General features: G+C 40.1%; 1 protein-coding gene across 3 annotated transcripts in view; it reads right to left on the reverse strand.

Moving 5' to 3' along the window:
- Window positions 1-13,033, reverse strand: part of TTC7A (tetratricopeptide repeat domain 7A) — a 162,214-nt gene that overhangs the window by 79,921 nt on the left and 69,260 nt on the right. For all 3 annotated transcript variants that reach the window (XM_042892070.1, XM_042892062.1, XM_042892078.1), the window contains 2 exons: window positions 11,464-11,536; window positions 5,695-5,855 (listed from right to left, as the gene is read on the reverse strand). In XM_042892070.1, coding sequence (XP_042748004.1) covers window positions 5,695-5,855; window positions 11,464-11,536 — 234 coding nt within the window. The remainder of the gene's footprint in view (window positions 1-5,694; window positions 5,856-11,463; window positions 11,537-13,033) is intronic.

Consider the following 13,033-nt stretch of genomic DNA (forward strand, 5'->3'; position numbering starts at 1 on the left):
CCTTCTTGTTCAAGTGAATCATAGATGCCTAAAATGTTTTGTATTCTTATAGCACAGATGGGTCACATCATCCCAAGAACATACTCCTTTCTTTTTATTACTACTCTGTACTGTCACCTAAGGCATCAATACAGAAAACATTTGTGGGTTACTCCCATGAACCACGGTGCGAACACACAAGTACAAGAAGTCAACTTACAAAGCTCCACCCTCAGAGTTTTGAATATTCCAAGACTTGTGTAACATGATTATGTGCTACAGAAAAATATGAATTTATTGCTGCTTTAGATCCTCAGGCCTTGTGTCCTTGAGGAGTTCAGAATACTATACAATATTCTGAGAATTTTAACAAGCTGTTTTTATCACCATTGCTGCTCACAAGATGTACCAGGCTTCATTGCCTCTTGCATAATGATGAAATGGAATCACATAAACATGATGATCTGATCCTCTAAAGCCATGCTTTGAAAGCGAAGTGAGGCCACCACCACTTTCAGGAGAAAAGTGGTAAAACAGCACAGATAGTTGAGAAGGGGCTACAACTATGCTGACATAAAAACTGTAATACAGACTAGGTATAACACAAAGGTTTACAAACCAGCAATTTAGGGACAATTGACTCCTTATTTTCCATGAAGACTAAAGGCAAAAAGACAATTCTAATTTATGGTTTGTCAATAAGTAGTACTTCAACAGTGTCCCAAAGACGTTGCCCAAAGCAAGCATGAATTGTTTATTTTCAACATAAAATACATAGTCTAAGAAGTAATAGAAAAACTGGAGATGACACATTAGTAATGCACTTGAGATCTTGATTATATGCTGTTGGCTTTGTTTGTTTGTTTTGCTGTGAGCAGAAGCACCTGGTCAATGACATCACTTACATATCACATAATTGCTCTCTCAACAGTAAGTCTGCAACAGACTATAACATATAAATCTTGCCAGAAGATTACTTTACATGTCCTTAATAAAATCAGTACAGTAGTGATGAAGTCAAGGACACTTGCTGTCAGTAGACCACTTACAATCTAGAAGATGACTGTATTTCGAAGGCCGGCCATAACAAACACCCCCTCCAAAACAACAAAAAAATGCTTTCTGCTAAAACATCATCACTAGCAATTCTCCAGGCAAAATTTACTTCACTTTATTGGTAGTATCCAGGATACATATTTAATATCTCTTGCCTTCTGAGTGCTTTGCACTACACTTACAGTAATTGCTTCTGTAGCATCAAGTACAATGACAGAACAAAAGCATCTGCAACTGACAGCTGTACTGCTATCAAACCGCAACCCACCTGCCTCTTTTTGCCTAATTCTCTGTTATTTCTCTTTACAATGAGTTTTGAGACTCTGTAAGCACAGTTGTGACTTATAGCTTAGGAAGAAAAGGTATATTCAAGGCTATTCACTTAAAAGCATTACAACTCAGGAGTCAAATGTACAACTGCTGTGAAGATGGGATCATTTAACAAAACATGCACAGTCACACTGGGCAGTGACTAGAAATTGCTGGAAGTTATGCCTTAAGACTGTAGTGTAGGGTTCCATGTAGGAGGGGAAAAACAAGCCAGCAAACAACAGAAAAGGTTCAGATAAGTAGTCCAGGATCCATTACACAGCAATAGAGCATCAGTAAAATTGATAGTCTATTTCCAGCTTTCTAACAATTGTTTTATTTTCCAGTGCTGGGAGCTAACCAAGTACAACTAAAAGATGACCTAAGACCAAAACAGTCTCTGAAAGAGTGGGAGAGTCAGAATGATAAAGCCAATTTTACATTAGTAAAACAGGAAGGAAAGAACATATCATCCAGTCTTTGTGGTAACTTCTGCAGGCTATCAGACCTATGAGACTTCTGCACAGAACATTCTGTGAGATGCGAATACAGGCTTTACAAATGGAAATCCTTTCTTTCTAAATAAGCAATGCTTAATTTTAAGTAGATCATCTGAGGGATGCAAGAGATGCTCACTAACATTATTTCTTCCAGGTAAAAGATCAATCCTTAAACAAGCCTGGGAGAGTAATCTCAGCTGATCCCATGTGAAACACTGACCTTTGAGTTAGAAAATAATCAAAGGAATTCATCTTAAGAAGGACTTATAATTATCAGCATCACTGACCTACATGGGAAATACCTGAAGCTAGCAGAATTCTTTCCTCCTGAACATACTTGAGATTGTGGTGGACTTGCATTCACTGACTTATTTTAAGAGCATACCAACACCAGCAGGATACAAAAACATAAGGCTTTTTTCTAGACACACTGCTTCTGTAAGAGTCAGCCATTTATCAGGAAATATCTCCCACGTAAAGACTGCTATTATCTCTATTTTGCAGACAACACCAAGTTGGGAGGGAGAGTTGATCGGCCTGAGGAAAGAAGGGCACTACAGAGGACCTGGATAGACTGGATCAATGAGCCAAGGCAATCTGTATGAGTTTCAATGGGGCCAAGTGTAGGGTCCTGCATTTTGATCACAACAACCCCAATCAACCCTACAGGCTTCGGAAGGAGTGGCTGGAAAGTTACCTGATGGAAAGGGACCTTGGTGTACAGTCAGCTGAATATGAGCCAGCAGTGTGACCAGGTGGTAAAGAAGGCCAATGGCATCCTAGCTTGTATCAGGAATGGTGTGGTGAGCAGGACTAGGGAAGTTACCCTGCCCTTGCACTCGGCATTGGTGAGGCCTCACCTCGAGTGCTGTGTTCAGTTTTGGGCACCACAGTACAGAAAGGACATTGAGATGCTGGAGCAGGTTCAAAGAAAGGCAACGAGGCTGGTGAAGGACTTAGAGAATATGCCCTAGGAGGAGAGACTGAAGGAACTGGGGCTGTTTAGTCTGGGGAAAAGGAGGCTGAGGGGAGACTTTATTGCTCTCTTCCAACATCTGAAAGGTGCTTACAGCAACAGCGGGGTTGGTCTCTTCTTACTGGTGACAGGTGACAGGACGAGGGGAAATGGCATCAAGTTGCTCCAGCGTAAGTTCAGGTTGGATATCAGGAAAAACTTCTTTACAGAAAGTTGTTAAGCACTGGAATGGGCTCCCAGGGAGGCGGTTGAGTCACCATCCCTGGATGTGTTTAAAAACCATTTGGATGTGGTGCTCAGGGACATGATTTAGCAGAGGATTGTTAGTTAGGGTTGTATGGTTAGGTCGTGGTTGGACTCGATGATCTTTAAGGTCTTTTCCAACCTGAGTGATTCTATGATTCTATGATATTATCTTTTTCAGCAATGGTAAATATGACATACATACTACGTATTTTGGTTGACCCCACCTTGCAATATTTCCAACCTAGGTAGCTCCCATTCTTCCTCCATCTAGTCTTTTCCTGTCTTGCTTGAAGATACATTCAAGTGCTCAAATTCAGTCATTTACAGTCAGACTGTAATGTAATGTACTTGTTACAACACGCAGTTTTTCAAGCAATAGTGCTCTAAGTACATTTTTCTTGTAGTGCTTTTGGATATTCAGCTGTTCTTTAACATTCTGCTCCAATGGCTAGATCCAAAACATTCAGTTCACCCCTCACTGTTCTGAGGGTCTAGTCTTTCTATCTCTGCTCACTATGCACCACACAGAGCACTGAACTGTCAAGTAAATGTGTAAGTTTAAGCACTTCATCAAGGGGCACTTCCAGACATATTTAGGTCAGTCTTATGGGGCTCACACCAAAGAAAGTTGCATGTTAGCTCAGCAATGCAGCATAGAGAACCACTCTAACCAACTATGTGATTCTGAATTACTATTTCTTTAAAATACATACTGAAACAATTCAATGGAAAAAAAAAAAAAAAAAAAAAAAAAAGTAGGAGCAAACTCATCTTAATTATATACAGCAAGAGACCAAGGAAACAGTAGATGTTTGGGCTGAGAACTTAATTTTTATGTGTTATTTTTATGTATTATTCTCTCTTTTGTTTAGGGTATACATTCAGGTAATACTTTCATGTTTTGCCTTGTATAGTGCTCTAAGGTCCCTTAAAGCAGCTTTCATCTGCTTTTATTGGCATATCGGTACATGCAATCAAACTATGTATCCAAGAAGAGCTAATTAATAAAGGAACACTCAGACACCAGATTACACAGTTGCCTGGTTCTTATCAATGAGAACTGGGAAGAATATTCAACCACTTTTAAATATAGCTTTAAAATAATGCAGTAGAACTTGCCTGTACCATTTACATGAGGTAATCTATAGTTATTTCATGCAGTAGTTCAACATACCACAATTTTCCTTCCAGGCAGTTAAAACTAGAGCTACATAATAGCATCAGCTCTCTCTCCCTACAAAGAAGTTTCACAATGAGTAGAGCTCTCCTATCACAAGCTGCACTTAGATCCTTTTTCAAAGACTGAAACAGTTGCAATACTTGGTATATTTAAACTGTATATTTATATTATGTATATTATTTTTGCTTCTCCCTCCACTGGATTTCTGTTGTTCTTTTTTAATTTTCATTTTTATAAATGCTTTTTTTTTTTCTTTCCATTTTTCTTTCTTGCAACTCTAACATTCTTTCTCCATTCTCTCACTCATCAGTTGGTGGGTTTAGAGAAAGACTCACAGAGACAGGCTACTCAGAGCAGCTGAACACAAAGCCAGCCTTGCTCCTGTACCCTAGCATATCTGTAAATGAGCCCCTCTGCTAGTTGTGTTACATGAAACACCACATACAACAGCAAAAGAGCACACATTCTAGCAACTCTGCATCTAGGAGTAGATACGAACCTGTGGTTTTCACTGTTACACTTCTCACAGAAACAAACCATTCTGCTTTTCCTTGCAAGTTTTTTTCTACGAAGACTGGCACTGAGAAGCAGAGGAGATGTTATTTCCTGCTTTAGAGAAATCAGATTGCCAGACATCACAAAGCAACCTACCCAGCAGCCCTTCAAGCTGACTCTGCACACCATGTTTTCTTTGTTCTGACCCCCTCCTGAAACATAGATTATGAGTATTAGAGAAAGGATCCCAGACTTCTACCAGTTGCTTCCCCTCATATTGCAAATATTCTGTTTATCATAGAACCAGTTTCTTCTTTTTCACCCACCCACTGCCTTAGCTGTCTTCGAGTGTCCATAGTGGAAATAGTGGAAAATTCTTGCTCCAGGAAATCTGTGCTGGTTGAAACCTGGTTTTAGGCAGCCGAACCATTTTTTCAACTACACATTATTACAGTTTATGACACTCAACTGCTCTTTTCCCCCAGTTGTGTTATTGCAGCAAATTGTGTCATATATGAAAATCAAACCAATGGTCAATATATGAATGATATTTTCTCTTTAACCAGGAAGTTCACCAAATTACAAAACAATTCTTGATACAGACATCATCATAGGTGTCTCAAACTCATTCCTCTACATGTGAAAAGTGATGTATAGAAATGTACAGGAATGTATGTAGAAGAAAATACCATCAGCACAATACCAAAAGGCAGACAGCAGAAAAGCAAGCAAACACAAGGATTACTATATAAAGACCATGAACACACACACACACACACACAAAAATACACTGAGCCTCACATATTTTAGCTTTACAGTATACCTACATGCAGAGTAACATACTAGTAGCACCTGATTTAACAGGCTTTTGATGTATAACCAAGAAGAAAAGAGCTAGTTAGCATCATTCCCAAGTGGATGCACCACATAAGAAAATATGTAATAACTCTTACCTAAAGCTTTCTGGGTACTCAACAACAGCCATGTTGATAACTTCCAGTGCATGCTGATAGTGCTTCTGAGCTGAAAAGAGGAGGGCCAGTAGATGTAGTGAGTTCATGTCATCTTTGCACAGCTGTAGTGCTTCCTGAAGATATTCTATAGCATCAGAAATCTGGAAGGAAATGGGGTAGACATAAAAAGAAAACATTTTTCTCCTTCAGATATTCCCAAAGATAAGAGCAAATATAGTCATTTGAAATTCTGAAAAAATCTTATTTGGGCATCTTATGAGGAAGAGTTCTACTATCTGAACAGCCTGCCAAAATTAACAGGCTGCATTGCTTGAGAAAACCCACACATTCTAGCAAAAAGTCTGCAGCATTATTGAATTACTGCTTATGAGCAGGAGCAGCAGTCTAGACCCAATTAATCCATGGTGCTTTTACACTGTAAAAACACGCTACAAGGGCCCAACTCTCAACTCCATCTTCTAGGATGGGCAGATGCCACTTCAGCAGTGTGACAGCATTACAAATGTTAGCAGTGTTTTGTTTCTTTGTGATTTGAATCAGGCACATAAAAATTAAGTAGAAGTGCTTAAAGGTAAAAGAGGCAAGATTCAAAATACGACCAGAAAAATAAATATCAGCTAGGTGAAGAGTAGTCCAGACACATCAGTGGCATGTCTTTTAGAATCAAGTCCCCTTTGGCAGAAAACCTAACATCTGTAACGAATGCATTTATATCACAAGATCTTAGTGACCAAGTAACTTCAGCTATATATTCAAAAAGGAATTTTTTAGATCTTTTTTTTTGATTACCAGTAAGTTTTACATAGAGAATTTTCTCTAAGTTCCTCTAGTTTAGACATTATTCTTATTTGCTTCTTTCCAGATCTGTGTTTGGCCCTGAAAGCTTGCAGAACAATATACAGGTTTCTTCTTCTGGCCTGGCGTAACACCAATACGAAATTCCCACCACCTCCACACTTCACTCAGGAGAAGAGGTTGCACATAACAATGGAGAGCAGCCATTACACTGCCTGCAGTCACAACAGTCTGTAGAACATCTAGATCCAAGACATACCTCTGAGAGACCAGTCCATATTTTGTTCATGCAAATATCCAAATGACTTTTCACTCTTACTGCACTTAAGCAAGCAAAAATACTTAACTACAGTAATTACTGGTGCCTTCATGCAAGCCTGCAGATAAGTGATTGATCCACAGACATAACCCCAAACTGGCATCTGGTGACACTGCTGAGTGTCCTGGCCTAGGTTCAGGTTTGGATATACAACCGAGTTCTCGGCTTTAATGAACTACTGTCTGTCATGTGCTATTGTAGCCTACTGCAAAGCTAGAATAAATATATTGACTGAAATCATCAATGATTCTTCAGCAGCTTCCTAGGACACTTCTTCATTACTATGTAAAAATGCTGTCAATGACAAGAGAACTTGGATGCAGGACAACAGATGTGAGACTGTTGTAGATCCAGGTCTGCCAGTCTACGAAGGTGTTCAGGAGGTACACCAGAGATGTATAAATCTGGCTTGCTAAAATAAGACTGCCATCAAGACTTTCATTACCCCCAGGTCTAAAACAAACAAACAAACAAACAACAAACCAGAGGGGGTCTTGAGCAACCTGTTGTAGAGTTGCAGGAAATGACAGATTTTGGACATTAGTCATGCTGCCTGACCCCTAACTATTCTAACTCAAGCCCCCCAAAAATCCTTAGCCCTGTAACACCATTAGTAGCCTACAGTTCTCCTGCTGCAGTGGTCAACACCAGTAAAAAAAAATGCCCTTTAATAATTTCAGGATATTCTCTTCAACTACAGGAAACACACAATAACAACTTTCAACAAAACAGTCACAACAAAATTTAAACTGAATTTCTAGAACAATAAAAACAAGATATTTGGCAGCAGCAAACACAAACTTCTTTTGAAAAGTAGAGATCATTGATCTATTGAAGAAGCCAAAGCTTATTTATTTAAGTAACTGTGTAATATGAGAAAGATGGAAGCTGGCAGCACAGATGGCGCTCTGAAACTCAGAGGTAGGCTGCCAGTTTAAATTCCCCACAAGTGCTACGCCTTAAAGTAATCCTATTTCAGCTGGACAGCAAGTCCAAGTGGAGCCAGCAATTAGACCATTCTACCCTTCTCTGATTCGTCTTTCCATTAATAAATATACCACATCTATTCTGCATGGCACACAGGTACGTTAAGATCACATCGATCAGGAAGCAAAAATACTGCAGCAAGCCAGAAATAGCATCCTGCAGCACTAATAAAATACTGTGGATTGTTTAGACTGCCTCTTATAATAGGCTTTATTTTGATAATGCTACATGCTTCCTTAAAACCATTTGGAAGTTATAACTGTAGGTATAAAAAGGAAAATAGTATGATGTTTTTCTACCATTTCACAATGGTAGAATGCACCTACATATTGAGAGTGCTAAATGAAATAGGATCTCATAAGTATTTGATCCAAATGAGTTTTCAAACCTTATACTTTCATATCAGTTGTGAGTTGCAGTTAATTAACCACTAAAGCTATCCCTTTCCATCTGCCTTTATAGTACAAGGATTAGAGAAAAGAGAAAGCTTCATTGACAGTCAAGAATGTTTGCTCAAAACAGACCTGCTGCACACCATCAGAAAGCAAGCATGAACAAATCTGTGAGCTATGTTAGAACTTAATTCTTGCTGCAAGTTGTTCTTCATCACTGGAAAAATCAAGACCTTGACAGAAAAGCTGCATGTTGCTCTTCAGCAGAGAAGGCCTTAGCAGGTCTGGGACAAAGAACAGAGCTGTCCCTGTTAGCAGCCACTAAATGGAAACAGAGCTCCTCTCCTGAGGCAAACAAAAGCTAACACATTTGCCCCTCCCTGGAACCAGAATAAAAACTGCAGAGAAAACAACTGAAATGCTTTCTCTGGTATTCATAACTCCTGTTTCTGTTTTTTATATACTGGAAGGAAGGCAGTAGGTGTTTTCTGGATATTGCCACTTGAAACTTCGGGTCTGCTGGCAGCCCGCAGACGAAATTGATAAGTGAGACCTCTAATTCTCAGCTGCCGGCCCTGGCTGTCTTTGCCTTCCTATTTTCATGTAAAGAAAGGTCAAATCAAATATTAAAATGGTATGAAAACCCATGTGTTGTTTTCATGTATCCGGTACTGATTTACATGGCATTTGAGGTAAAAAAAAAAACACAGAACACCATCCCCAAAAGGAGAATGGAATCAGCACTTAAAATTAACATGAGCTCTGACTCTCTAGAGTCATTTCCATAGAAACTGGCCTGCTAAAAAAGCAAGGCAAGGCATTAAAAATCAGTCAGCTTTAAAATCTTCAGGCTACCTTGTTTGTGCTGATCCACATTCTGTTACCACAGAAACAAGAGAGGCAGCTGAACCAGCAGCCCAGAGCTGGGAGCCTGGCTTGTCTACTGGCCTGGCCAGTGGTCATCAGACTGATGATCCAGATGTACCTGGAGAAACCCACCTCAGCACCAGCTAACCTCAGAGTGATGGCACTGTCACATAAGGAGAAAATCAAAGTGAGACTCTTGTCACAGAGGATGGAATTTTACTATATTTTGCTGGAAAATCCACTGTAAAATGCCTTGGGGCTGACCCAGACTCTCTGAGAACTGTTGGAGTCCTTCCAGTTACTCTGCTCTTTAAGACACAGTCCATACCATGAACATCAAGCATGACGCCGTCTTTCATTCTGGTTGATCATAGTATTCAACATCCAACTCCATGAAAACTTTCTGTAACCACTCCCCTTCTTGCCGCGTTCTCAATGTGTTTTGGAGGGAGGCTTATATTTTTCCATTTCTCCCTCCATGTGCCCAGTGCTGGCAGACGGCTGACTGCTATTGGAAATATTTTAGTCTTCCAAGGAAGATGATGGCTCAAACTTTATTCAGCACTCTACCAGTCATCTGCCTCTTTTGCTTTGTTCCATGAAAATGCTCTCTTATCTATGCAAGCTGATATCTAGATTTTTCATACAGGTAAGGTATGAAATTGACCACTTATTGACCTTGGCTATGGAAACAAAAAGGCTGATTGCTGAGGTATTATCAGATATTATCTTGTGTATGGTACTGCAGCATAGCCTGATGGAAACCCTACCTGTGACATTCAATAGTTAATGCAACCTATCAAAAAAAAAAAAAAAAAAGATATCATTTATCTTTCAGTTAATCAGAAGGATAATGTATTAGATACATTAAATAATTAAGCATATTAAAAACACATTACCAAATTTTTATCATTGAGTAAACTGGCAAAAGAAGAGTATGATATTTTACAGCAGTCTAAAAATAAAGATATCTCAGGTATCTCCCTCTCTGCAAGCACGCATTAAAGATTTATATCTCACTAGATGGGGAAGAGCAAGAGCAACATAGCAGGGCTCAGGCTGACACTACCTAACACACTTAGATCACACAGCTAGGGTAGCAGAGGCCACTGGCAAAACATCAAGGATGAGAACATACAGGTGAGGAAGACATAGGAGAAAGTGAACATAAGGACAAGAGTTTGATGGAAAGGACGGGGGGGGGGGGGTAAAGAATAATGAAAAGATGAACATGAAACAGCACTGTAAAATAAAAGACTAACTGGAGAAAAAGAAAGCATAATGAGTTAAACTGCAATAGTCCGGTAAAGAGAAGAAAGAACAAATAACCATGAAGATCTCTTTTACTTTGAATATTTGTATTTTTATTCTCAGCAGCAGTTGAAAAGCTGTAATGCTTTTACTCTGGGCAAGAAGCGAAAGGGGAAGCAAATCAAACAACATCCCTGTGAGGCAGAAGCTGTGGGAGAAAGAGGGGTAGCTGGGTATTTTTAAACCAAAGACCCTGAGCAAACTGCATCATAAAGCAGGCAGTAGGCTGATGACAACGTTAAGTAAGCCATTTCAATTATCCTTTCTTATTGCAAGCTTCCTCACAACACAGCGCTCTCATTAAAGGGTTACAAAAGCGACATTATCAAGAGCGTGCTCTCCTGGAACAATTAGTTTAACCTAATGAACACACAACTCCCCTAATTATCTCAGGAAAGTAAAAAGGATCCAACTTTTTGACTCTGGATGCAGCAAGCAGAAAGCCTGCCAAAGAAGGAAAAGGCCATGAAATATCAAATCTAGCTAGAAGAGCATTTAATAAATAGAGACAACTCTAATGAAGTCTTTGGCTTTTAAAAAGAAGGACAGAGAAATAAGATGGTGCAGTGTATTTACCGATTAGTGTAATGTTTATGAACTAACACCTGCAGCAGCATTCAAATGCCAACTAATCCCACTCACTGCAGAGCTCCAGCACCCGTCAAAGTCTAGCGCTGAATGTTCCCAAGTATGGAATAAACCAGTGCCCAGTGCTGAGAACGTGAGATCTGGTGCGATACAGAACAAGGCAGTAACAAGAGCAGCCTGTGGCAGGACGCAGCATGATATCCAGAGTAAATACCTCTCACTCAGCCTACCCAGACAAAGTTGCTCAGAGTGGGAACGGCACCACCCAGAAGTTAGGGCTAAAAACATTGGGAACGATATTCCCAGGGGTCACACGCACTGTGGAATTACTGCTTTAAAAAATAAAAATCTTACACAAACAAATTCTGATTGTTACTGACTACTAATGAAGGTAGGAATGAACCCTGTCTAGCATGCCTTGATCTTGTACAATGACTGTGCTTCTCCCACCTTCTTAATGCCTCAGTGGTTGCTAATTATTGCACGTACCTGTCTGACAAGAGCCAGCTGCAGCGATAAGTAGAGGATGATTTGGTGATCGTCTCGGTCCAATTCCCGTGCTCTTTAAGAACACAACACAAAAAGAAAAGTGACTGTTAGATTGTACTTTCTACAACTACGTTGCCATGACTCACACACGAGCAGAACAAACCTGAGCCCTGTTCAATAGAAAACTAGACCAGTAATGGGATAGCATACTGAAACTTGACAAAAAGTACACTGACACTTACCTGGATAAGCCAAGCTCACAGGAAAACAGGTGAAAAATACAACTGTCAGGGTTTATATAACTTAAATGTTCATTTGTCAGCACATATTTTGGAACGTAAATATCTAATGGAGAAAATAGCTTTAATTCATGACACCAACTGTTTAAGGCATTATTTTAAGTAATTTAGGTAAAACAAGATAGCTGTTTAACTTGTTTCTATATTACCACTTTTCAAATAATAGGAGAGGGTTGGGCTGGCACCAAAAAGTAATCATCATTTCTGCTACTATTTTGGCTATGAACAGGATCAGGAGCCCAAGATATCAGCTAATGCCCAAACGCAAAATATCTTCCACCCTACAAGCTCCAATTCTAACTGTTGACAGCGTGCTCCTAATTTGAAAAAGGAAGATTCAGTGGGAGGGTTGAGGTTTTGATGGCAGAAGCTGAGCCTAGTTGAGAACCAGAGCCTTTGTGTCTCAGGCTAGGGCTTCTCCCATTAAACCAGCTTGGACTTCTCAGATATTATCTTCTGGTCAATGGCTAGGAATAGCTTATACTGCAGAAAGTGCTTGGCTAGTGAAGACTGCAGCATCTCCAGAACTCAATGTGGCTTCCCAGAACTCAATTCTGGCTTCAAGGCCAGAAGCAGGAACGGACAGACAGGGAAGAACCATTCCTCCTGAGCTATGCTCAGCATGAAAATGCAACCTGAGTTCACCACTCTGCAGAGAAGCCCTTAACCAGGCTAACTACCAGGCAAAGTTTAAGGTACCTAACCTAGCAGCAATGCTGAACACTGGCTCCTGCCATGTAGCAGCCCATGTCCAATACCAGTGGATTTTCCCCGTTGAGTGAGTTGCAGATGCAAGAAGCTGCTCCTGGCTCTGTCATGCAGTAAAGCCATTGCACAGAGGAAAGACGGAGAAGAGGAAGGTTCATTATAGCAAGCTGACATTCCTGACCTCTTCATGGGTGGTGCTCGGGGATGATAAAAAAGCCTGCACCTGCACTGCACTGTTCAAAGCAATCAGAGTCAAAAGTCTTTTTGAGGAAGAAATGACAAGCTGGCAAGGCTAATGGTTAGAAACCTGCCAAAACTACTCATTTGCCAAGAATAAGCAAATGAAAAATCAAGGAATTTGGAAATAAAAACTGAGTAAGGTTGATGATACAAATGTGGAGGAGCGGCTGACACACCAGAAGGCTGTGCTACCATTCAACAAGACCTGGACAGACAGGAGAGTTGAGAGGGAACAATTAGTTTAACCTAGGGGTGAGGTTTAAAAAGAGCAAGTGTAGCATCTTGCACCTGGCGAGGAATAACCACATGCACCAGTACAGGTT

Source organism: Lagopus leucura, unplaced genomic scaffold (genome assembly GCF_019238085.1).
Source record: "Lagopus leucura isolate 7727_CA_CO unplaced genomic scaffold, USGS_WTPT01 Super-Scaffold_73, whole genome shotgun sequence".
NCBI lineage: Eukaryota > Metazoa > Chordata > Aves > Galliformes > Phasianidae > Lagopus > Lagopus leucura.